The sequence below is a fragment of the Fukomys damarensis genome, unplaced genomic scaffold, assembly GCF_012274545.1.
Source record: "Fukomys damarensis isolate Sample0158 unplaced genomic scaffold, DMR_v1.0_HiC HiC_scaffold_26, whole genome shotgun sequence".
NCBI classification, from domain to species: domain Eukaryota; kingdom Metazoa; phylum Chordata; class Mammalia; order Rodentia; family Bathyergidae; genus Fukomys; species Fukomys damarensis.
Window position 1 is genome coordinate 18,551,964 of NW_022900938.1, and position 26,470 is coordinate 18,578,433.

At 36.5% G+C, this 26,470-nt stretch overlaps 1 protein-coding gene across 5 annotated transcripts in view; it reads left to right on the forward strand.

Moving 5' to 3' along the window:
• The window catches only part of LOC104850230 (dual 3',5'-cyclic-AMP and -GMP phosphodiesterase 11A), a 355,951-nt gene that overhangs the window by 129,557 nt on the left and 199,924 nt on the right, over positions 1 to 26,470 (forward strand). For all 5 annotated transcript variants that reach the window (XM_010607069.3, XM_010607064.3, XM_010607068.3 and 2 more), the window contains one exon: positions 1,409 to 1,473. In XM_010607069.3, coding sequence (XP_010605371.1) covers positions 1,409 to 1,473 — 65 coding nt within the window. The remainder of the gene's footprint in view (positions 1 to 1,408; positions 1,474 to 26,470) is intronic.

A 26,470-nucleotide genomic window follows, 5' to 3' on the forward strand; every position in this document is an offset into this window, starting at 1 on the left:
TAGGAATTTAAAGAAGCTATGGCAAAAATGGTTTGTCTCCAGAATATCTGGGGATACAGCTGGGAAAACTTGAAGACTGGGGTTAACTTAATGACTGGGAGCTGAAACCATCTGAAAAATGTTCACCCATGTGAGCCTGTCCTGGGCTGTTTTAAAGACTAGTAATCTCAGCAACTTGGGAGACTGAAGCAGGAGATTGCAAGTTTGTGGCCAACCTAAGCAATTTAGTGAGATACTGTCTCAAAATAAAAAACAAAAGGGGTAGAAATATAGCTTAATAGTTGAGCAGTTTTCTACCATGCATGAGGCCCTAAGTTCGATCCTCAGTAATACACACACACACACACACACACACACACACACACACACACACACACACACACACACCTGGAGCTGCAGGTTACAGCATAAAGGCCTCTCTTCATGGTTTAGCTCCTTTTCAGCATAGCGGCTTCAGAGTACTTGGGCTTCTTACATGGTGACTCAGATATTCAGACACAGGTATCTCATCAGACAAGGAGGAAGCTGCATTGCCTTTTATGATCACCCCGAGAGGCGTATAGCTTCTCTTCTGTGTACTCTATTGAGTGAAGCAGTCAGGACTTTGCCAGATGAGGGGACATAGACTTTACTACTTGGTAGGAAGGAGGCAGGGTCGCATTATAGAAAAGAAAGTGGAATGGGCAGTACTGTGGTAGCTATCTCTGGGAAATAAACTTTGAACAGTGGGTGATTCTGTAGAGGCTTAATTTATATTGCAATATGAAATAAATATGTTCTGTGGTTCTCAAGCTTGTTTCCTTGTAATTGAGCTATTGTCACTGTGCCACTGTGAGCTAGTCACACATAGTTGTCTTTGAGATGGGCCTCTCTTTTATACCTTTTTCCTGATGTTACATTTTCCTAGTGTAGGTTCATTAGCGTACTGATAAAACTTTTAACATTTAATATAGTCTCAGTTTCCAAGTCATTGTCTCAGGTATCCATCAATGCATTGCTAATAGTTAATTTAAAAGGCCTTTGAACCGTGACTGCATCTGGCTAGGAGAGATCTAAGTGTCAACCTTAGAAAAATCCAGTGACATTCAGCTATATTCCTTTAGGCATAGGAAATGTGATTTCTATCATATGATATACTGTATTTTGTCAAAAGAGGGCCAGAAATTGTCCCTTTTCCACTCACATGAAGTGTTAGAAGAACTTTACTAAAATGTATTAGTATTTTGGCAGTGTATGCTATGTAAGAAGTAAAATACAAAACATAGAACAGAATAATCTTTTTCTCTCCATTAGATCTCCCTACTTAAAATCTCCCCTTAATCCCCCATTATTATAATAATCACTATACAGATGCAAAACATTTTAAACTCTTTAATTGACCTGGATTTAATGTGTTTCTGCGTGGCAGGTGGTGAAATTTACCAAGTCCTTTGAACTGATGTCCCCAAAGTGCAGCGGTGATGCTGAGAACAGGTAGGGCCTGTGGGATTTATGTTTGTCTTTTCATTCTTTTTGGCCATCGGTATTAACAGTGTTGCATAATTCTATAAGAATTCTTTCTCTTTGTCTATAGACGCAAGTGCAATCAAATGTTGCTCTTTTATATTTCAAATCTTTAAACTGAAAGATGAATGAGCATACATCTAGCTTGCAAACAGTTTTAAAGACCAAATTTTACATAGTACTTGTAATATGATTAAAATTGTGTCTTTAGGGGCTGGGGATTTAGCTCAGTGGCACTGCATCTGGATCACAGGGGAAAGGTTCTGAGTTTGGTCCCTGGTACAAAAAAAAAAATTAGTCTTTAGTTTCTAGTGTCCATTTTTTCTCAACCTTGTAATGGTTTAAAATAGATTTTAAGGTATTCTGCTGACTTCTGAATTTGAAATCCAAGTGCTTTATGTTGGTTAACATGGAGTAACAATAAAGCATACATTTTTTTAAGTCACCAGTTTCAATTTCTTGCAACACCAAGAACTTGACTGAAACTGCTAATCAACTTTATTTATTTGTTTTTGTGCTACTGAAGATTGATCCCCAGGTCTTCACACTGTGTATATCCTCAATCCATTTTAATTTAATTTTATTTTCAAGGATCTCTATATTTAAAAGACTTTCTACATAATACCTCTTTCAAGATGTAATATTCAAGGACCATTTAACCTTTTATATCTATTATTGCCTTTAATTTCAGAAAATAGAAATTAATACAGTAAAACAAATATTACTTTTCTTTATGTCAAGTGCATAGAGGCCTCTGTGTATATTGTCTAATTCCATCAATATAGTTTTCTTGAAAAGTCAAACTTATAGAAAATAGAAAGCAGATCAGTAGTTTCCAGGGACTCAAGAAGCAGAGAGAGGTTGACACCAGAGAATGCAGGAAGTTTGGATTGTGATGGAGCCCATCTTGCTTGTGGTGGTTTTACAATTGCATTTGTCAAAACTTGCAGAACTCTACACTAAAAAGAATGGATTTTACTCTATAAATTATACCTAAAAATGGAAGTTGAAATTATGAGAAGAGCCCCTTTGCAAGAGATTTTTATAGCCATGAAAATATATTTATGTTTACATATGTCAGATAATCTGTACATAACAAAGTTGTTCAGGTAGGAGGAGTTACTAGTGGTATTCTCAAAATTTTTACTAAAAAAAATGTAAAATAACGTGACATTCACTACACAAAATGTCTATTTATGTTAATTTCCTTAGTTAATGACAATTTATAGAAATTATGTTTCTCATACATGGGGAAGGAACTTATGGAATTATTAAAACACAACCCTTAAAACCCTAATGCTTCATTATTGTTGTTTTTTTATACTTCTGAATTTATTCTCATGGTCATTTCTGAGTTAAATATTTCTTGTCCTTCGATTATTTTTAATGCTGAAAGAACTACCACATCAAATGGAAATGACACAAGGCCCAGACTGCTCTTGGAAACTTCCTGATCATAAAATAAGAAAGAAAAAATTACAGTTTTCTTTAAAGAGATTTGAAAAGTGCCTTTGAACTTTGACATTGTGAGACAGTCCCCTTTATCATTTTATTTATGGCTTTTGAATTAATGGAAAATGTTCATTTATCTCAGAAGGCCCTTCCTTCATTGTCCAGTAATTTTTCTCTTGCAGATATAGATTTCTTCTGTCATTTATTGGAAGTTAAAGGAGCAAAAACAAGTGGCCCTAGCATTTACTTTGCCAGTGGCATGGAGGGGAGATTGAAATGGGCTCTGGGTCCACAAATCAGAGCCTGTTCTCAACACATTGTAAATCTTTCCTTTAAGCTTTCATCACTTAACATCTTTACTATAGATAATGTCCATTAAGTACCTCAGTCCTCTGAACATCGTTCGGAGACACTATTATATCTCTGCTTCCCGCGGCTTCATGTATCAGCTCTTCAGAGTACTATTTCAATTGCGATGAACTCTGGTTTGAGCCTGCTGATTTTTATAGACAGTCCTTGAAGACTTTTTAAAAACCAACAATTTTATTGCTGACTCTACAGTTCTGCTTAGTGTCTTACGCAGCTAATTCTTTTGTCATAGCTGAGCACCTCTTCTTGTTCTTCATGCAATAAATAGCAAGCAATTTAAGAGCAGGAAATAGTTCGCTCTGTATTAGCTTTTTGTCACTGTGGCCAAAAATCTGACACATACAATTTAAAGAACAAAGGTTTATTTGGCCTCGTGACTTCAGAGGTTTAATCCATGGTGAGCTAGTCCTTTATAGAAACTTCATGGTGCAAGGGCTTGTTGGAGTAAAGCTACTCACTTTATGGCAGAAACAATGAGAGCAAGAAAAAGCCAAAAAGTGGAAGGGACATACATATACCTTCCCAGGTTTTGCTTCCAGTAACCTACTTCCTCCAACCAGGTCTCACCTCCTAACAGCCTATTCAGTTATGCCTGCATCAAAGGATAAATCCATTGATGAGATTAACATCCCCATAATCTAACCATCTTCTCAAATCCGCACTCTGAACACATGAGCCTTTTGAAGGACACTTTTAATCTAAACCCTAATACCATCCCTCTGCCTGAGATATGGACCTCCTCTAGGTCATCCTTAAGTACCTTTCCAGTGATAAGATTATCAATGTGTCATAACAGGCTTGTATTGATAAAGAATTCTAAGTGTTGGGAAAGATGTTTTATGTTGACTTATATGCCTGTAATTTCCATCTGTTTGTTCTAAACTTGCCCATTGGAGATAGTTGACCCTTTACTCAACAACCATATATTGAGTACCTGCTCATGGTTGTGTTAGGTGATGGAACCATGGAGATTTTTATTTTTAATTAGCAGTCTCTGTTCAGTGATCTCACGCCCAATTAACAGAGATAGGAGTAGTTAAAATTATAAACATAACTGGATTTTACCAGACCTATAGAGTATGGCTATAAACTACTCATATTAAGAATGGTAATTTATAACTTGATATTGTAGCTCTTTCTCCTTTGTACTATAGACCTGCAGACCCTTGTGAAAGCCATATTGGAAGCATTTCTGGGAATCTCTAATATTTCCTAAATCATTATTACTGGGAGATCATTGTTTATTCCAAGCACTCACCCATAAATCTTCTCCCTCTGGACATGACAGAGCAGGCTCTGCTGGCTATGGGCTTCCTCGCCTGCTCCAGAGTACCCTTGGGCATAACTGGACTCTTCACCAGTGCTATGTCATAGCTGCCCATGCATTGTCCTAGATGCACCGATGACCTTCCAAAACAGCAGTGGCTGGGAACTTTGTGCAGAAATGAAAAGAGGTCTCACTTTCCCTACCATGTTTCAGTCTGTTTCCTGGACCCTAAACTTTTAGTCCTCCCTATTCCTTATTTTTATAAGCCTTTTAATTTCTAATGCTTTTGTCTGAGGCCTTTTTTTTTCCTCCATAGGAATCAGATCAAGTCCATTGTGCTGGGCTTAAGAAACAGACCACAGATTGGAGGTCAGCCACTAAATTAGTCTCTTGATTGCCTCATTTTTCTTCCATGTCTTCTCACTTTCTGTCAGGCTCAAATACTCAAAATCTCTTCACAATCTCTTTCTTTCATGTACAACAATTCATGGAAATAAATGCTCTGTATTTACCAATGTGTCTCAGTTTAGGTTTTTGTGTCCTGCTAACAGTAACTGCAAAGCAACTAAATATTTTTTTCCTCATTGAGTTTATTGGTACGTTTTAGGTATACAGTACAGTTAAATTCATCATTGGGATCTTGTAAATTTACATGGTAGGTCTTGGTTCTCATTTTTCCCCCATACCCCTGCACTCTCTTTAACCCCTTCTCCCTTCCCTATTTACAAAAACTTTATTTCCATTTTTTTTTTCATTTTCTCATATTTTTTCTTTTCCCTTTTATAAAAGGTTTGTGCAAGGTAGAATTTTAATAAAAAGGAGGAACTCTGTAGGGAAGGAAAAATCATTTTCTCCCTATCCTTCTGAGTTCTGAGATGAGATAAGGCCCTATAATAAAATTCCAATTAACAGGAGAAAATAGACAAGTTATTAACATGTATACCTCATTTGTGCACAGAAATTACAGAGGGAAATATGCATAATTCTCAGAGAGGTTGCTTAGAACTATGCCTTACTTAGCATCTTTTTAAAAGGCCAATAAATTTTTGAGAAGTGACAAGACAAAGAAAAAAGATCTGGGATGCTGGATTATAAATTATGGGAAGGCAAACAAGAATTAGTAATGTTTGTTACATAGATTCCTATGGTGCCACCTCTAAGCTGATAAAGGTCTAAAATTATTTTTGAAGATCAACTTTTGTCCTTCTTGGTAGACAGGGAAGGAATGATATCTGTGTAAATTTATGTTTTACTGTAAAGCAACTTGTGGGTAGAGAGTTGTGTGTGTGTGTGTGTGTGTGTGTGTGTGTGTGCGTGTGTGTGTATCTGTTCATTTTCAATTGCCTTTAGCAAAAAATAATCCTTAGGGTAAGTGGCATATTTTGTGGTAGAGTATTCTGGTTTCCCATGGTAGCCCACCCAATTGGAGAAAAATGAAAGAAAATCTTTGGAATGTGATGAGTATTCACTTAGATCCTGTAGAATGATGGGAATCAGTGATACAACCACTTTTCAAGGAGACAAAATGTCATAATGAGAAGCATTAAGATGGGAGAGGTGAGATGTTTTTAAATCTTTGGGGCTCTAAGCTGTTTTCACAAGAATCATCATCATTGGTGTGATGGCCCCAATTCTTGATGGCATCCAGCTGTCCAGAATGCTGTCTGGTTGAGGTAAGAGTCCTCTTAATTGGCCTAGAGACTTTGCTTGCTGCAAATTGGGGAGTAACAAATAGTGGCATGCTGATATTTGTGTTTTAAAAGATCATCTGGAGAGTAATGTGCAAGGAGGACTGGAGGAATAGCAAACCAAGAGATTCAGTCTACTGCCTCAGCTACATGGCAACGGTTTTGTACTGAAAGACTGGCACAAATCCACCATCCCTACCTTTTGCAGATCAAAATGGCTCGTCTTAAATTATTGTTCCTTTTTAGTCTCTGGATTCTTAATCACCCTTTTTAGTTTCCTCTGGATGTGTTCCACCATGCCAAGTCCTCCTTAAATTAGTATTTCAAGAATGGAACATGGGTTTCTTGGTTTTTTTTCTACAATTATGATATACTATAAAAAGACATGTACCTCTTTTTTTCAGAATATAATACTGTTAATGCGTTGATTATTCACAGTCATGTTTTTTTTTTCAGTAATGACTTTGAAAAAAAAAAGTAGTCTTGCCAAATCCATTGAACTTTTTCTCCCCACAGGTCTCACTTTAGGACCTTTCCTAAGAAGCATAATTTAAGAAGATTTGGTGAATTAGTCTGAATAAATGTTCTTGGTTCTCTTGTTCAGCCTTTGATAACCTCTTTTCTGTCAGTGGGAAGAGAATATCCAAACGACCATATATCCTTAGAAAGAAAAAAGAACATGCATGAAAGTTTTTATAGGAGTTTTTATTTGGTTGAAATATATTTAGCTATATTCTGTTTATATATGTATTGTGTGTAAATATGGATACTTGAAAATTGCACTATCCCAGCTCTGGTACACAAAGGGAAAAAAATGGTGACCTGGCATCTGTGGTTTCTAAAGGAAACATTAGTTAAAAGGGAACTTTTTGCATTATGATGGAATGGAATGTAGTGAAAAAATGGTTATTTGAAACTCAAATTCTATAGTCACTTTCGTCTTTTGAGAATAGGGAAGTTGAGCTATACCAGCTTTTCCTCACTTATTCAGAGACTTGATATACACAATTAAAAAGACAAAGGATTTATTTTTGCTGCCAGTTTTAGAGATTCTAGCCCCTGATTGGCTGGCTCCAGGACAGGAACATCAGCTGGAAGGGCGTGGTAGAGCAAAACTGCTCACTTCATAACAGCCAGGAAGCAGAGCGCAGTGAGCGACGTGCCCTCCAAAGGCACACCCTCAATGCCCGCCTCCAGCTGGGACCCATGTCATGTCCTAACATCTCATTCAGCTATAAACTGATGAGTGAACTCCAGCCCCCCCATCAACTCTCTGGTAATCTCTTTTTATTTTTTTTTTTTTTGGTACCGGGGATTGAACTCGGGTCCTTGCGCTTGCAAGGCAGGCCACCGAACTGCTGAGCTAAAACCCCAGCCCTCTCTGGTAATCTCTTAATCCAGTTAAAGTTGACAAATAAGCTTAACCCTCGTATATAATGGGGACAAAATTCATCTTGGTAGCAAACGATCCTTTTAAAAGAAAAACACTCACTCTTTGTACTAATTTGCATTTATTGTAACTGGAAGGGAAGAAAAAATCAAGTTCAAAGTTTCAGAATGACTAAAGCCGTGGTTCCTTTTTTGACACCAGGAACTGGTTCCATGGAAGACAGTTTTTCCATGAACTGGGAGTGGAGAAATGCTTTGGGGCTGATTCAAGTATTGTGCACTTTATTAAATCAATATACAACTCCCGTAATGCATAATCTACGGGAGGCCTGAGCTTATTTTCCTGCAACTAGACCGTCCCATCTGGAGATGACGTGAGACAGTGACACCCAAAGTGCGTTATGTTCAGTCTTGTCCACAATCTCATTTTGGTTTCTGGCACTGCAGAAAACCCTTCTTCATGAAGTTAAGATGTTGGAAATAGAAGCAGGCTTTTTAGTGCTGTGTGGCACTTGCAGGATATTCTGCCTTAACATTAATCCAGACCATATGGAGATTTGAAATTGTCTCAAGCATGCTTTTAAGGCCACCATCATTTCTGATCTCAAGCAGTTGATCCTCTTTTTGAAGGGAAGATTGACCTGGCTTATTCATAAATGGACTGCTGATCCATTCCTTCCCAGTTTTGTGGGTTTTATAGTTGAAAAGTAATGTTGAAACTTTTCTGAAAGCTGAGATAGGTGATCATGCACTAATTGGGAGAAAGAAATGTCTAGCTCAGTCTCAAATATCTCTGTAATGTTGAAACATGTCCAAAATTTCAGTGCTCACTCATTGCCCACATAATTCTAGTTTTGAATGCAGTCATTTTATCTGTGGACTTGAACACAGTTGGTGCCCTCCCCTGAAGTGACAGATTGAATTCTTTGAGTAGGTTATAAGTTACATAGGTAAGCAAGTTTGTGACTCTTTCTGTGACACTCAAATGTGCTGCCAGTGGTGACTGTTTTTCTAAAAGAAATATCTGTAATAGCTCTCATAGCTCAAAAACTCTGGCCAGTTATTTACCTTTGAAACTGCTGTGATTCTGTGTGTAAGCGAAGATGTATGTGCTCTGCACAAATAATAAATGGAAGGGTTGAGAGAAGTGCCGAGGCCACACTGCTGCTGTCACTGTGTGACCCTATACATGTTCCTTAACCACATTTCATAATATGGGAATGAAGTTGATAATTTGTGTTCAGTACTTAGCAAAACACTTAGCACATAGCATAGCAAATACATAAAAATAGTGTCCTGTGTTTTAATATTACTGAGTTTAAAAGCTGACTACTTTTCTTTCCATCTGCTCATGAAGCAAATACCCATATTTCTCCAACTAGTAAAAGAGTAGTAACTTTGGAAGTGGAGTTGCTTATTCATTTCAATTCCTTTCTATTCTAAAATATGACAGATTATCCCATGAGATGGTAAATGTGCTGGATAAAGGGCAGGAACCATCAATACTCATGGCCAAGGGGCTTAAAGTAAGAATGTTTAAGAATAAAAGAAAACCTTCTTTAAAAGCTTGAAAATTCACACCCTGTGCTCCACTTTTCATTCTGTGCATCTCCATTCCTAGAAGCCCCTGAATCCCTCTGGGTTATGACATCCATGTAAACTAACTCAGAACATATACTCTGTTCAAAGCGTATATCTCACCCCAGTCTCTGCCCTACATGAAGAAGACCAGGACAGGGGCTTCAGACATTTGAAACACAGGACACTATTTTTTATGTATTTGCTATGCTATGTGCTAAGTGTTTTACTAAGTACTGAATACAAATTATCTACTTTATTCCCATATTATGAATATGCTTAAGGAACATACATAGGGTCACACAGTGACAGCAGCATTATTATTTGTGATGGATTAACAGAAAGTTTGCTAGAATTGCAGAAAACACCTGACATTTAGTAGTTGCTCAGTAATACTTACAAAGGAGAGATTTGAGGACACTTTCCCCTGTATTAAATATGTTGAATATTAGGATGGTGACTTAATAGCATTGCTGTCTTGGTTGTAGCTGTGACACAGCCATTGCCTGTGCAAACTCTGCAATAGCTATTTGTATTATTGTCACTTTAATTATTTGCTGTACATTGTCAGTACTACATAATTAGTACATCTTCAAAATTATTACACTGGTTTGATATTACAATGAAAAGTTTTGTTTTTCCTGAAAATAGTAAAACAAGAAGTCAGATAAAATTCTGAGTTAGTAATGAAAATATTTAGCATTCAAAAATTGGCCACAATCCTGTATATTCTTACAAAGATGCAACAAGGAAGAAACAAGTAGACAAAATGACACTATGCTTTGTTACTGAAATACAGACAGAACAATCACTTACCATGTGTGAAGTCATACAACTAAAGGCAGGAGAAACTGCCAAAGCTCACAAAATAAATGGAAGAAAATTCAAAATAATAAGATGCTATTGTAGCCAAATTCATGCATCTTGCAGAACTGTTATTAAGGTGTAGAATATTGATTTTTCAAAAATTTCCCAATGATTGGAAGCTGCTTACCTTTTAGTGATAAGTGATTCAACTGAGAAAAAAATGGAAACCATGAATTTAGTTGAAGAGGAAATCTAAGTGCTCTTTGACATGCTTGTCAATGCCAAAGGTGCTAAAATGATTAAAATCAAGAACATAGCTTACAAAATATATTAATCCACTATGATGTCACAAATAACATCAGAAGGTTAAGACTTAGCACTATAGTTAATTATAAAAAAACAAAATCAGGCCCAGGGATTTAGCTCAGTGGTTCCACTGTCCACCTTGCAAGCGCAAGGTCCTGAGTTTGATCCCTGATACCAAAAAAAAAAAAAAAAAAAAAAAAGTCCAAGTAATGTGGTAGGTAGAATTTTGGCCTCCAGTCCCTTCTTCCTTTGTCTTCACGACTAAAAAGACTTTGCAGAAACAATGAAGACTACTAATCAGTTGTTAAATAGCGAAATTTTTGTATTCTTAGGTGAAACACAAATCTTTCTCTTAGTTGAGAACAGAAAGAATGGGTCAGAGAGACACATCAGAAGGCAAAACTCAGAGATCTGAAGCATGAGCAGGATTTGACTCACATTACTGGCTTAAGTAGAAAGGGAATCACATGTCCAAGATGCTGGAACCTCAATCTGATAACTGTGAGAAATTGAATTCTACCAACAGGCTGAATGAGCTTGATTCTTTTCTAGAGTTTCCAGAAAGGCGTGCAGCCCTGTCACCACCTTGGTCTTGGCCTGATGAGATCCTAAGCAGCAGTGCCAGCCATACTATAAATTTCTGGCTTCCCGAACTCTGAGAAAATAAATGGGTGTTATTTGAAGTTACTCCATTTGTAGTGATTTGTTATATCAAAATAGAATGCAAAAGCACTGTTAACGTGAGTTTGAATCCAATTTCTTTTTTCTTTTCCTTTTTATTTAATTAATGTTTGTCTGTGATACATAACAAATACATGAATCGTGGGAAATTGGCACTCATACATATCAGCTCTTGATCCTTTCCCTTCCCTTCCCTTACTGCTGTCATGTGAGAATGAGACGGAAGTCAGTGATGATTCTGTTCATGTGGGTATCCATGCACACACACAAATGGGTATGAATGTGAGGTGTCCAGCACATATGACCAGGATATGTTAGGTCTTGGTACATTTTTAAATTAAATTTTGTGTTTTTGGTGCTGGGAATCAAGCCTGAATGTTTGCACATGTTAGGCATGCACTCTACCCCTGAGCTATATCCACAGCCTTTGGTATACTTTTTAGACATGTATCTGAAGAGTTACAGAATTTCTGGTGGCATTACTGGACAACAATAGTCCCTTAAAAGTGTTGCAAACAAACCATGAAAGGAACCCTTGAAGAAGGCAATATGAGCTTGCTGTTATCTAAAACGTTCCAGTTACATCTTCTGCACGGTTCAGTGGAATGAAACAGTCAACTTTCAGTAGAGGTTATCAGTAGTTTGAAAGAAAGTCCTGTGGATGACTGTAGAACACTTTTGTAAGAAAGGCTGCATCCTCAGACACCTGATCACTTAAAGGATTGTATCTGTGGACACTGATGACTCTGAATAGAAAAGTGACTCAGAAGAGTGACACTCTGAACTTGAAAAAAATTTTAGAAATGTCCTAACCAAATATATCTCAAATATTTTAAAATTTATTTCTAAAATATTTTAAAAATAAGATTAAAATATTTTAAGTAATGACATTATCTTATAGCAGCACTGTTAAAGGTTTAAAAATACATGTTACAACTCATGTTATAATAGATTCAATTAAACAATATGAACCTATGACACCCTGTTTTTCTTATGGTTTTTCTACTCATATCCACCATGGAGGATATGTATAATCTCAACTTTGAAAAGCACCTAAGAGGCTTTAGGGTTTCTTTCAATTTTAGAATTGGACATCTCTGCTATACTTTTCAACATGTTTGTACACCACATTCCTCAGGTGAGAAAATGTTTTCAGTAGTTCTTTTCCTTTACAATTCTTTGTGTGATCTAGTTTTGCAAAGAAATTACTCCTTCTAGCTATAATTTATAATTTCTGACTTCACTGTAACTCTGTCCTTTGGGTTTCTAGACCCCCTACCCAAAATCCTGTCATTCTTTTAAAGGGAGTTAGCTTCTATGAGGTATAACTCTAAGGAGACAAAACAACAGGATGAGCTCTAGATTTGATCCACACTCCGTTAGCCAGATTTCCAGACATGTCTGGCCAGCCATCCTTTCTCCTTGTGTGACACCAATATTGTATTCAGGAATAAACCTGAAGCAGACTGTATTAGTTGGGAGGGGCAGAGTATGATGAGTGAGGGTTTTGTCTATTCCCAAATATACTCTGACTATTCCCTGCAATCACATTACATTTTGTAACTCTGAGGTGTAGCCGGCCAAGATGAGGTGATCTATAGTACTTACTCAGATTATGACATGATTCTGGGCCTGGAAGAAGAGTTGAATCTCCAGAAAGTCTGATGTGACTCACCCACTTGGACATGGTCCCTGAAAAGCATTCAACCCTAAGGAGGCTTTTGGGAATCTGAAATTACCTTGAAGAATGTTGCTTAATGTCTTCCCTGTGAATCCTGATTGTGCCACTTTCATTGTGTATCCTTTAGACCCTGTCTTTTAGTCTTTTAAAAATGTAATCCACAATAAAAAAAATCCAAACCTAGTTAATGAATGTAAATGTGCAGACAAATGTGCACACATATCTAAAATAGTTTATGAAATTATACTTACTTTTCCTATATATGTATATCCTGATCTATTCTTGAAAAAAAGTATGCTGCCCTGACCTACAGAATTAATTTAATGATTTAATACTTTGTTGTAACTCAGTTTGAGAAACACTGCTTTAAATTTCTAAGCCTTGGTTTACCCATACAATGTTTGTGATTCAGTCAGTATCTGTGTAGATTGGTCTGAAATACAATGATTGTGTGAAACTGATATTTCGCAAGCATTCCAGAACTTCTTCACACAAATATATAGTGTCCTTCCAATTAGGCACCCCTGCAGAATGGTTTGTTTGTTTACTTTTTTATATACATTTATTTAGTACAAGTGAATGAAGTATGTTACATAGTTCAATTTTGGAAGCCTGGCAACACGTAGAATAATAAATAATGTCCCCACCCCTCTTTTGTTATACAGACGGCACATTCAGTCCTCTGAGGGCCCTTCACTCACCTTCTTCAAGTCTTGCACTTGAGATACCATACAGTCTTCATTTCCTGTCCTCCAGGCAGCATATACCAAGGTTAGAGGAGCAAAAGATCTTTCAGGGGAAAAGGTTGTGAAGCATAAAGCAGGATCAGCAGTAGGAAGGAAGAAACTTTGTTCATAATATTATGTGAAGAGGAGAGAAAAGAACGGATAGAATTGCAAGTTCTGCCTGGGCAATAGCAAGTCCTGAACAAAAGTTGCCAATGGGAAAACTCTTGCATCTGTGTGAATGGTCTGGGTCCTACCTTCACCATGATCAGTCATTTCCAGGGAAAGCCTGGGAAAGCTGGAATCAAAGGATTAGAAATGGAGATATCAATCAGCTGCAAGTTCTGTGGAGTTAGTTTTAAATGGGTATTTCTATGGCTATGCCATTTAGTAGGCTGCTCAATGAATATTACTTTATCTAAGACATCTTTTGTTATTCTGACTTGGCAGCCCACTAATCATCTTTGAAATTATTCTCATGTTTAAGATTTTTTTCTTTGAGATAAAATTCATGCACCACAAACATTACCCTTTTAAGATGCTCAGTTCATGGTTTTTAGTATATTCACCAGGTTGTACAAGCATATCAATGTCTTCTTCTGGAATATTTTTATTATACTGAAGAAAGACTCTATCTATTAGTAGACACCCCCTCATTTCTCACTCTTCCCAGGAACTGCCAACTACCTATTTAATTTCTATATTTGCCTATCTAGATATTTCATATAAATAGAATCATACAATATATGGCCTGTATCTTATCTGAGAGTTATCTATTCAAATCCTTTGCTGTTTTCTTTATTGTTAATTTTCTGTTTATTATTGAGCCGCAAGAGTTCCAAATACAAGTAAAGTTTGCAAACAAGTCTCATATGATATTTGTTATTTCTGTACACCAAAACTTCCAGTTCAGGGTAAAATAGAAGTGATGAGAACATATGTCCTCATCTCATTCCTGGTATTAGGGGAAAGCTTTCGGTCCTTCACAATTAAGTATGATGTTAGCTGTGGATTTTTCTTCATGTTTTTTTTATCAGGTTAAGGACTTCCTTTCTACTCCTAGTTTTTTTGGGTGTTTCTTGAGTGCCATGAACATGTGTTAGATTTTTTTTCAAATGCTTTTTTTAATCTATTAAGATGACCATGTGATTATTCTCCTTTGATTAATACAATGTATTACATTAATTGATTTTGGATCTTAAACCAATCTTGCTTTACTGGGATAAATTTCATTTGGTCATGATGCAGAAAGAGGTCTTCCAGAACTGCTTCAGAGAGTGGTAAGAGCAATGGCACTAGTATGTTCAAAATGAGGGCAGATACTTGGAGGAAGATTAATGGCAATGTGTCTTTTACTGTAATAAATTATTTTAAATTTAAACATTCACTGTATTTTCTAACTGTACCTTGTATATATGATTTCATTTATTCTTAATGGTTACCCTAAGGATTGCAATTAACATCTTAAATCATAATAACTTAATTTGAGTTAATATCAACTTAACTTCCAAAATATCCAGAAGTTTTGCCTCTATATAACTCTGTTCTCTCATCTTTCATTTGACTTATTATTAGCCTCCAAATTGTATCTTTTTACATGACAAGCCCACCAAATGCAGTTTTACAATTTTTGTTTTATTCAATTGTTTTCAAATGAGGTGGTGGGGAAAAGTTATGAAATATCTTAATACTATCTTTTATTTACCTATAGATTTATCTTTGTCAGTGCTGTTTATTTACTTCTTCTTATGGATTCACATTGCCTTCTCTATTTTTCATTTCAGCCTGTAAGCTTTAATATTTCCTATAGGGCAGTCGACTGGCAACAGATTTTCTGGGTCTTTGTTTATCTGAGAATGTCTTAATTTCTCCTTATTTTTGAAAATAGTTTTGCTGGTGGATTTTTGATTGAAAGTGTTTTTCTGTCTTCACTCTAAATATGTCGTTCACCTACCTTCTGGTGTCCATAGTCTCTGCTTATGGAGCTATTAATCTTACTGAGAATCATTCACATGTAGTGAGTTACATCTTTTTTATTGCTTTCAGGATTGTCTCTTGGTCATGGTCTTTAGGCAGTTTGGTTATCATATATCTAATTGTGGATTCCTTTCAGTTTATCTTCATTTAGTGAACTTCCTTAGTATGTCAATTAATGTTAATTTTAATCAAATATGGTAATTTTTAAGCCATTATTTGTTCTCTATTTCTGGACACCCTCCTTATACAGATGTGTATATTTGATAGTATCCCACATGTCTCTGAGATTCCACCCATTTTTCTTAGTTCTTTTTTCTTCTACTTTCTCAAATATGCGGTTGAATTCTCCCCACAAGTGAATATTTCATTTCAGTTGTTAAATTTTTCAATTTCAGAACTTCTATTTGATTCCTTTTTATAATCTCTATTTGTTTATAGTCTTTATTTAGGAGACATTGTTTTCATAAATTCCTTAGGTTCTTTAGCTATGATTTTCTTTAGTATTTTGAATGTATTTATAGTTGCTCATTTAAATTCTTTAGTAAGTCCACCATCTAGGCCAACTTAGAGACATTTTCTTTTGACTGCTTCTTTTGCCCATATATGGACCATATTTTGTTTCTTCATATGTTTTATGGTGTTTAGTTGAAAACTGATTATAGACATTCCTCTTTTATCCACTGAGTTATGTTCTTTTGATGAAGTTGTTAAATCAATTGGCCACTAAATGAGGAATTGTATACAGTATGTACATTACAATATTTGGAACAAATAAATGGTCAAAATAAACTCCAACTTGATGGCTTTGCTTTTCTTTGCATAACTCTTACATACAGTGCTGAAATGTATAACAACATAAAACTATAGTACTGTACTATACAGTACATTCAGCAAAACTTACAGTACTATATAAACAAAAGATACCAAAAAAAAGACATTAAGCCTCTGTAAACAAGATGTCCATAAAAACCAAAAAAACAGTTAAGTTCAAACAGCACACCTTGGTCATAAATCCAAATAGGCTTTAAACAAACAGGTTGTTAAACAAGGAATATCTGTACTTTCAATGGTATACTTTGGAGACTGGAAATCAGACCTATCTCCTTACCCCAGCCTTCTAGAGTTTGTTGCTGTTTCTGTTTGTCATTGAATTACTTCTATGGAAGTCTGTATTCATTGTTGAGAGCAGCAACTCAAATATGTGTTCTGTTAGCTTAATTGTCAGCTAATAACTGGCCAGAGATTTCCTTAAAAACCTTGAGCCATAAGTCTTCTGGCCTTTGCTAAGATGATGTGCATATATGTGGATGATACCTTCAAGGCTGTGACAGCAAGTTTACTTGGTTTTCACAGAATTTTAAGGTCAGCCACAGTGAGGTTTAGGGCTTCTTTTTCTTGAACATTCTAAGTGTTTGTGTGTGTGTGCGTGTGTGTGTGTGTGTGTGTGTGTGTGTGTGTGTGTGTCCTTCTACATATACCGGAATATGTCAGAGATTTTTCAGGACCCTCTGGGAACATCTCATTTTTAAGTTTATCCTTTTAAGGTTTTTGGTCACCTCCTTGTTAGCCATAACTGTTATCACTGCCTAAGGCAGTTTTGATGTTAAATAATTGCTGCTATTTTTTCCCCCACAAGTTTACCTAGGGATATGTGCTATTCTCATTGAACAAATTCTGAATCAGCCAACTAAAGGCAAGTGAAATGTTTCCATGGAACTGGCTAATGAGTCAATAGTGACACTTCTCTGGGGATAGAGCTTTGGGGGAGTGCTAAACCTATTCTCTGTTAATGGTTGCTAAGCTGCTGGTTTTCATAGCTACCCCAGTATTGGGGAGAAAGACGTGGAAATAAAGTATATTAAAATGCCACAAAACTCACCATTCTTGCTGAGGTTCAAATGTTTATTCTGAATAAATAATCATTGTATTGTTAGAAGCCTTTGGTTGATTTTCAGAGTTATGAAACACTTGGATTTTTGACAACTTTTGATATTTTTCTCACTGTCCTTATGGAGAAATAAACTTTCAGTGGTTCTTATTCTCTTACTTTGGGAGATCCTTCCTCTTCACTTTTTTTTTTAACCTTCTTTTATTTCTTTGTTATCTGAAGTAACAGGGAAAGTTAGGCAAATTCACACACTGATATTAAGACAGAATATTCCACAAGTACATCAAGAAGATACACTGTTTCTTCTATTTTCTCCCTGGTGATCTTCTTTCTTTTACTGTGCTTTCCACTATATGTGAGATCAGTGTTTTGCATAAATAAAAACATGCAATACTATTTGTTATACATTAAATTCTTTAAGAGCCTCATGACATTCTGTTTTTGTTTGTATGTTTGGTTGGTTGGTTTTGGTACTGAGGATCAAATTTAGGGCCTTGTGCTTGCGAGGCATACGGCATAACCAACAGAACTTAATCCCCAGCCCTCTACACTCTTTTTTTGACCACCTATTCTCAACAGCACATTCAGGGCTGCCAAACCTCATTATATCAAATGTTAATATTGTTGATAGAAGGGTAAGAGATCTAGGTGGTCCTGAAGGCTCATTTCAGTCACCTAGCTAGCAGGAGGCTCAATAGATCTGAATTAGTTTAGTGGAAGACAAGGCTGGTACCAGGGACTGCATTCTGAGCTTCTTCTCGTAATTAAGGCCACTTCCTTTATCAGGAAGCTCCACTGTCAGTCACTTAGATATTCTCTGCTTCTCTTTCCTAAAAATATTCAGAGTATTTTAAGCTTGGGATGTGTTTAGTGAAATGTTTTATGCCTGACCTAAGCACACCTTTCAGGGAAGCATATCACTTTGACTCTTCTGGAATTGATGGTTGTAGCCTCCCGATTACCCAATTTTGTAAATATACTCCAAAGCAGTAATGGTGCCTATGTCTATGATGATAATGACAGGAACTAAATATCAATAGAGGAAAGGAAGCATTTGTAATGCAGTTGTACATCATTTATATTCAAGGAAATATATTTCTCAAGCATGTTTCATCTCTAAAACATATAAAATGTATCATTTTGTATAAATGTTCATGGCTTTGTACATGAAGAATCAAATGAAAGACAACCCCTCCTAACCTGTTTATTTCAGACAAGTGGGCTTGTCACTCCAGTAAAACTGTCATAGAGAAGACTAAAAACTATAAAAATGTTCCATGAACAAGACACATGAGAAAGTACTGAGCTCAAACATAATAAAGTAGCTTCTGTAGGTCAACTGTCTCTTGGATTGATGCTATACAATAAACAATTAGAGCAACTCAGAAGTCTTAATGGTTGATTTTCATGTTAAACCCTTTTTTTTTGTAGGTCTCTCATTTAACATGCTTTAGTTAACACTTTAACAAACTGAATGGATTTCTCCTTTCCAGCTGTGTGCATATCGTCCCAGGACTTGTTATGAGGTATACCCTTTCAGAGATTTAGGAATGTGGCTACAGTATCCTACAGAGATGTTGTGGACCTACTTGAAACCTCTAGGATGCAATGTTAGCTGTGCTCTATCATCAGCGATTTTGCTAGCTAGTATGTGTTCTCTTTGGCGCCTCTCCAAATCTCATAATGCTGTCACAGTCTAAAACAGTAAGCATCTAGGAGCTAAGCAGTTAAACAAAGCATGTCTCACCTTAATGTTTTTAATAAAAGAAAAATCTTTATAAGGACTGATGTTTATCTAGAGCCTTCTATGTGCTATATACTTTTTAACATTATAGTATCATATCTTCAGAAGTCTCTGTAAAATGGGTTTTATTTCTTCCATTTTCATTATTGCATTTATCTCTAGTCTCACAGCTAGTAAATGTTGACCGAGACTAAGTCAAAAAAAAAACAACAACCAAAACATATTTGCTTGGGTATGAAATTATGAAGTTTGTACTGCATGATGTTATATGGTAGACATCACCGTACCATTTAACATTCATCTCAGCTACTTCCCTCAAAGTGGATATCCTCGGGATAATATACCTTCATCACTCTAATTATACAATTTGAGGAGGTGAAGTATAGAAAGTACGTTCTTTGGTTGATATCTCTTAATTTCTGATAGTAGAGAATATTTTAATTGAGAGAAACGTGAATGTCATGAAGTATTTCCAGGCAAGAATTTGAAAGCAAGTTCTTTAATAGGTCACAATAAACTTCAGGAACTCCTGAAATTTAGAACATCCCCTTGTTCACCACAGTGTAAGAATTGACAGGCGGTTCTGCTTACTAATTACACACTCTCATTTCCTTTTATGACTGAAAGATTTGTTTGATAATCTTCAAAGATGTTTTGAAGCCATTAGAGAATTATTAATGCCTCAGTCCTGGGGGGGCTGGAGATTCTCCTGCTGGGAACCCAACTTTGAGTCCCATTGGTATTGACTTAGTTCCTTAATCCCCTAATTAAAAGACAACTTCAAATAATGTTTCACAGCTAGAGGCTTTTGGAAGGCCCCAGAGATAAAAAAGCTTTCCCCAGCGGGAAAAGTAACGAATACAGTGTCTATCTGTGTGACCCAAAGTTCAGCCTGACCTCTTTTAAATTTTTCGTTTATCTATTTATTTTGTTTGTACGTGTTTGTAGTACCTCGTGTTTACATTCCTCCTGTGGGGTTGGTATACGTACATAACATGTCTCAGTTCCTCTTTTCATCCCCTTTCCCTTCCTTCTCTCCCCCTTCCTATTTCCTATCATCTTTTATTTTGCTTTTTATTTATAATTTGCATTTCTCATATAAGAGAAACCATGTGATATCTCAGTGTGTGTCTGATTTATTTCACTTAAAATTATGGACTCAAGGTGCATCCATTTTCCTACAAATGACTCACGTGACCTCTTGAAACAAAGTATCAAATATTACCCCATATAACCTGCAGCTCAAAAATCCATTTTTGTTTACAAAGCATGAAGAAAGAAGTATCTGTTCTCAAGAGTTCTTTGAATTCCTGACTCTTGACCTCTCTGGATCCTACCTCCACTTGATAATACTCAAGCTGCCAGCAAAGCAATTGATGATCATTCAATGACAATGAGAAACTAGATAATGCCTATGTTAAAAGTTCTGTCCCAAAACTAATTATCAGCTTTTAGTTAATAATCACAGTCTTCATTAATGATGGTTAGTATGTTAGTTTAGTCTTGAAAAAGTTAAATTTTAGGTGCCTTGGTAAAACCAGAAGAAGGTGTCCGGAAGGTACTTGGATAAATGTATAATACAGAGTTTAAGACATAAGAAGCTGTTGCTGGTTACAGAGGTAGGAGTTATACATATAAGGAATGGCCATCAAACCACGCAATATTAGTTTGGCTTCTTGCATTGTAGTCTCATTCGTTGCTTCCACCACACTTCCATCTAATTGTTAGTCCTGTTATTTACTGTACCAATATAGAAAAGCCCACACTTTATAGATTTACTCATGCTGTAGTTTTGTCTGATTTTTAAAAAAATATTCTTTCTCTGCAAGGAAAATTCTTCCTTTTCTTTCAAAAGCCAGTTTAGACCAAAGTCCTTTGTGAAGTGGTTCTCCAAGTACCATTCTCATCTCAGAGAGAACTGACTTCTTTTTCTCTGATCTCCTTATGTCTTGCACATCCTTCCATTAGGGTGCTTACCACAGTCCATTGTCATTGTTTGTGAGCTTTCTAAAGGTGTGGACCTTTAAGCTTCTCCCCACACCCTCTGAATAGATGAGGCTAGAACCAGGCTGATGTCCATGTACAGATTATTTCCAGGTACCAATATTTTCAGCAAAGACCCTTTTTATTCTTTCTCATTTATCTCATGCAAGATTCAACCCTTTACTGTCTAGCACTTAAAAAGCCCCAACCAATAGTCATTCTTGAACAAGTAGAGTCCTGGAAGTTTCTAGTGAAGACTAAGTAAATCAAAAATTGAGAAAAGAATGTCAATACAGGACAGTCTAATGATTAATACTATTTTATTCAAATTCTTTTGTCTTCTAATACAGATACTTTTTAAGAACTAATCCTGGAGATAATATTAGGTTTATGTTTACACGGTTTCCTGTGTTTGAACATTTAGCTAAGCTAGAATTTTCACGCAATTGAAGATGTTGAAGCCACTTATCCAGGGGTATTCTATTTTGTCTTGTTCTATTTTGCTTGTATTGATTTTCTTCCTACACTACTCTTCAACTGTCAACCCTTAGGTTTCTGTCTGCCTCACTGGCCCTCATTTCAGGGGCAAACACAATGCAGGAATATGTGTTTTCTCTAATAGAGCAATTCTCTTTAATCCTCACCCTACATAGTCAATATTTTGAGCTTATGAAGATTTCTTTGAATTCAGTTTGAATCTCACATTTGGAAGCAATATGTCACTGAGGAGGGAGAAACTAAACTTTAGTTCTTTACATGAAACTCACTTGAATACTTATCTTTCTATGCCCTTGATCTTTGTAAAATAACAAGATAACAGAGTTTTCTAGTTACATTGTTAGTTTGGATGAATTATGAATGTAAGGAGATTTTTTTGGTTAAATTAAGCTATCAGGTAGTTGACTTTTATTTTTCAAGTATGTTTCATTGAAGTTTAGGTGTCAATTATGCTTATTTTTTCTCAGACACATTTTTTTTCTTTCTGCTATGTCTTTTTCTTTCTGCTATGTCTTTTTCTTTGAGTCGGGATTCTTTTCAATATTTTCAAAATGTTGCTATGATTTGAAAGTAAGAAGATACTATACACAGACAAATGCATTGTTTAAAAAATAAACTTTGGAAATATTTGAATGATTTCTTAATTAGACTTTGGTTTTCAATAAAATGAATGTCATTAAATAAAAGCCATTTTTCCTTTCTGTTATGCATTAGGATACAGGAAATGTCTTTGCAGCATTAGGATACAGGAAATGTCAGATACTCAGTTGCATGAGGTGATTGATAAGAGTATTTTTTCATTTTGCTGAGTACCTATCTGTATGTGGATGGTCACTCCAGCCCTTGCCTCTATACAGACAGGCGTGTGAGCAGAGGCCAAAGGAAATATTTAATGATGAAACTTGTGACAATGTGAACCCAAGCAATATAGTCTTAGGACTCAAGGGTCAAAATGCTGCACAGAACTTCAGAGAAAGTATTCTTCCTTTACTCAGAAAGCACTGCACCCCAAGAGCCAGTTATTAGCCTCTTGCAAGTGGCTTCCAAGCAGTGGGCTTTGACAAGGGCCCTTACATGAAAGATTGTTTCCCTAGAAACTGAGGGTTGTGGGAAAGACTCATACGTGTCTGTCTTACATCATGTACATGGTAGCTAGGCACCACTAACTTTATACAAAATCATCTGCACTCTGAAATTGTGGAGGTTTGAGAATAATCACATTACAGATGTTTTCCAAACACATTGAGTTACTAAATCAGACACATAAGGTCACTCCATGTATTGGTTAGGCTCAAACTGAAAGTCTTAATGTTGGTCTTTGATACCTCTGTTCAGATTGTTCTAGACTCTATGAAGTTGATTACAATCTTCTGACCTTTGTTGGTAAGAACAGGGACTAGAACTAAAGAGGTGGTCAGTCATCCAACCTTCATCCTGCTCAGATGTGTTGGAGAGGATTGTTCTAGACTGGCTTTCATATCGAAAAGGAACGTTAACCAACACAGCTGTGTCTAGCACTAGCACAATATGAACAGCAAGGCATACCATAGAAGAAGTAGCTGAAGAGATTAGAGGTAGGTTGGGAAAGAATGATCCTACATGGAAGATCCTAGGGAATGTGTCAGGATTGCCACATATTTCCCGGACCATCAGACAATGAAATCCATGCTCTTTGGCTATAAACCATGGGACTGAGAACAAAAGATGATGATTATTAGCAAGTAAACCAAGCTGCCACAAAATGGAATGGAATATTTTGTAGGCAATGAGTTTCCTGTCACTGAAGTATTCAATTTGAGATTATATCCCTGTCTGTCAGATGTGTTGAAGAGGAAGTGAGTGAAGCAGGATCATTGACAGTTCATACAAACATCTCTGTGAAAATTAGAAATCAAACATGTACAATGAGGCTAAATTTCAGCCTTATTCGCTCCTCTTTTAGGGGACTCCTGTGGAGGCAGAAACCGGAGCCATCCATGGTGAATCTATCATCTTACCATGTCCAGTTTCAGTAGTAATCAATGGAAATTAAGGAAATGATAGTGAGTAAAAGAGCCCTCATAAGTCAGAGGGGTGCGACTGTAGGACCTTTCTGAAAGAACTGACCCTTCAAACCAAGGATTCACCTCAAAACACAGAAATAGTCTGGCCCCTTTCCTGTGTAATTAAATTCAATTCACAACACCATATTGCTGAAAAATACTAAGGAATATTGTCATGCACAGAATTTGCTGTAAAAGTTGAGGTGCTTTTTTTAAAAAAAAGTTTACTACGGCCTTTATAATATACTAAACATTGGCATAATAACATCTGCCCAATAACTATTTAAGTACTAGTATTATGCTCACTTTACATGTGCAGTGTAAAGCTTGCCTGAGATCACTTTGCTAGAAAGTGACAAAGGAGCATTTGAAGAGATATGTCTCGCTCCAAATACTGGTGGTCTGAATTATAGCACAAAATTACTTTTCTAAAAGAAATGAAGCAAGGTTTCAAAAGCTCTCCATGTCATGATTCTGTATTATAATAGGATATTAGGATTTGACAGCTTTTGCTAGAATATGATTACTGTATTCGTAGCATGAATGTTTGTGTCCTTGAAAGACTCATGTTGAAACTGAATCCCCACTTTGAGAGTATTTGGAGATAGGGCCTTTGGCAGATGATTAGAACATGGGGTAAGCCCTCCTGAGAAGGATTGGTACCCTGCAGGAGAGACCCCACAAAGATTTCTTGTTCCGTCCACCATGTTTGGACACACCAAGAAGGCACTAGCCATTGCATCAGCCAGTGCTTTGATCTTGGTCTTCCCAGGCTCTAGAATTGTGAGAAATAAATGGTTGTTGTCTTTAAGCCACTCGGTCTATAGCAGTTTGTTCTAGCAACCCGAACATATTAAGAGAGTGATGTAAATATCAAGAGTGACAAGTCAACTTCACTGACTGTCCCACTGAACATCATGTCCCCCTAGACCTTAATTTATGTATTTATGTGACATCGAACTGAGGAAAGGCAGGGGTCATTTTCATGCAAAACTGTTGACACTATTTCAGCTATAGATAGATCAGTTCAGGCCTCACTACTACCTGAAATTTGAGGTAGACTTGGCAACTTAGCAACACAGCCATATGATAAATTTTTCTTTTAAAAACTGAAGTGAGCATTTAAAGTTGTGTATTGTTTAGTGTCAGTGAGTTTATCTCCCATCTCCTCAGCTTGGTGGTTAGCTCCCAAGGGCAGAGATGCAGTGCCTTGTAAGAGTTAGCACACCTTATACACTGGGTGATGATTTCAGAATGGTTTCAATGCAGCAGACAACTTGAACTACACAAGATTCCAAGATGTTTTAAATTTAAAATGAGTCTTGCAGGAGTCCCTACTCTGTTTTTGTCTGCCTCTCTTCTTTGGACATTCCTTAAATAAGAGCCTGAGGTTTTTCATTATCAAATCCAGTGGGTTTTTTTTCTCCTACTTCCTTTGACTGAAACTCAAGCTAAATTGCTATCTTCAGCTTCTTCCTGAAACCCTCTCAGAGAGTTTCCCTCTATGAGAGCCCCTCCCTTCTATTTTTTTTTTTTTTTTTTAGGTGATAATCCATGATTCTTGCTTTCCTCTTACCAATTAACACCTTCTGAAAGGAAACAAGAAAAACAGAATAATCTGGGACTTTGGAGTCAGATTTAGGTGAAAATCGTATGTCCACTTGAGAAAGTTACTAAGCATCCTTGGACCTCAGTTTTCTGATCTATAAAATGTAGGAAATATATCCATCTCATAGGATTTAGGTGAAGATAACAAATTAGGTAAAGCATCTGGCTTGGCCCTTGCCGCAGTTGATGATAAATTTGTTTTACCTTTTTTACTTTTTCCTCTTTCCTTGTATTACTGCTCTTCTCCTTCTTTCTTCCCCTGTACTGTATTTAGATTGTCTCTCTGAGCCATATTATCTATTATTTCCACCTCTGTTCCATTATTTTCAGTCCTGAGGACTGATCTGGGTTCTGGTCCACATGAACAACATGTTCAGGCTTGCAGAATATTTGTCATCCATCCCCAGCTCCCCAGCCGGCAGTCAGATCCTTTCCGCTAATAGCACCAGACTGGCTGACCTGCCACCAAAGCAGCACCTTTTGAGTCACCAACATGACCCCTTCCACCTGTGTGCTTCACACCTTCAATCTCTCTTGGCTGTTTTGTTTTGTTTGGATGGGGATTAAACCCAGGACCTTGGTCTGAGTCACATACCTCGGCCTTCTTATTATTTTTTATTTTGAGACAGGCTCTCACTAAATTGCCCAGGCTGTGCTTGAATTTTCAGTCTTCCTCCCTGATCTCCCATAGTGGTGGGCTTACAAGTACTAGATCTTTTTTTTTTTTAACTTTTAAATAATTATTTAATTTTATTGGCACATTTAAGGTATACAATGTAATGACATTCATCACTGGAAATTTGCACCCTTACATAATCCATCTTGGTTCTTATTTTTTTCCCCATTCCCCTGCCCTTCCTTCAATCCCTCCACCCCTCCCTATCTACAAAGACTTTGCTTCCATTTTTTCTTTTTTACATGTTAATTCTGTTCCCATCTTTCTATGTTTTTTCTTTTTATTGAGTTTATTGGTACAATCTAGGTATACAATACAATTACATTCATCGTTGGGATTCTGTACCTTTACATAATAGGTCTTGATTCTCATTTTTCCCCTTGTCCCTCCCCTCCCTTCACCCACTCCTCCCCTCCCCATTTACAAACACTTTATTTCCATTTTTTCAGTTTCTCATACTTTTTCTACTCCCTTATTACCTTTCCCCCACCCTTCCCACTTTCCCTACACCTTTAGCCCTTTACTTCCTATTTCACATTATTAATTATCTCATTAGGATCTTGTGTACTATTATAACATACTATTATTAGTCTTTTTATATAAATATA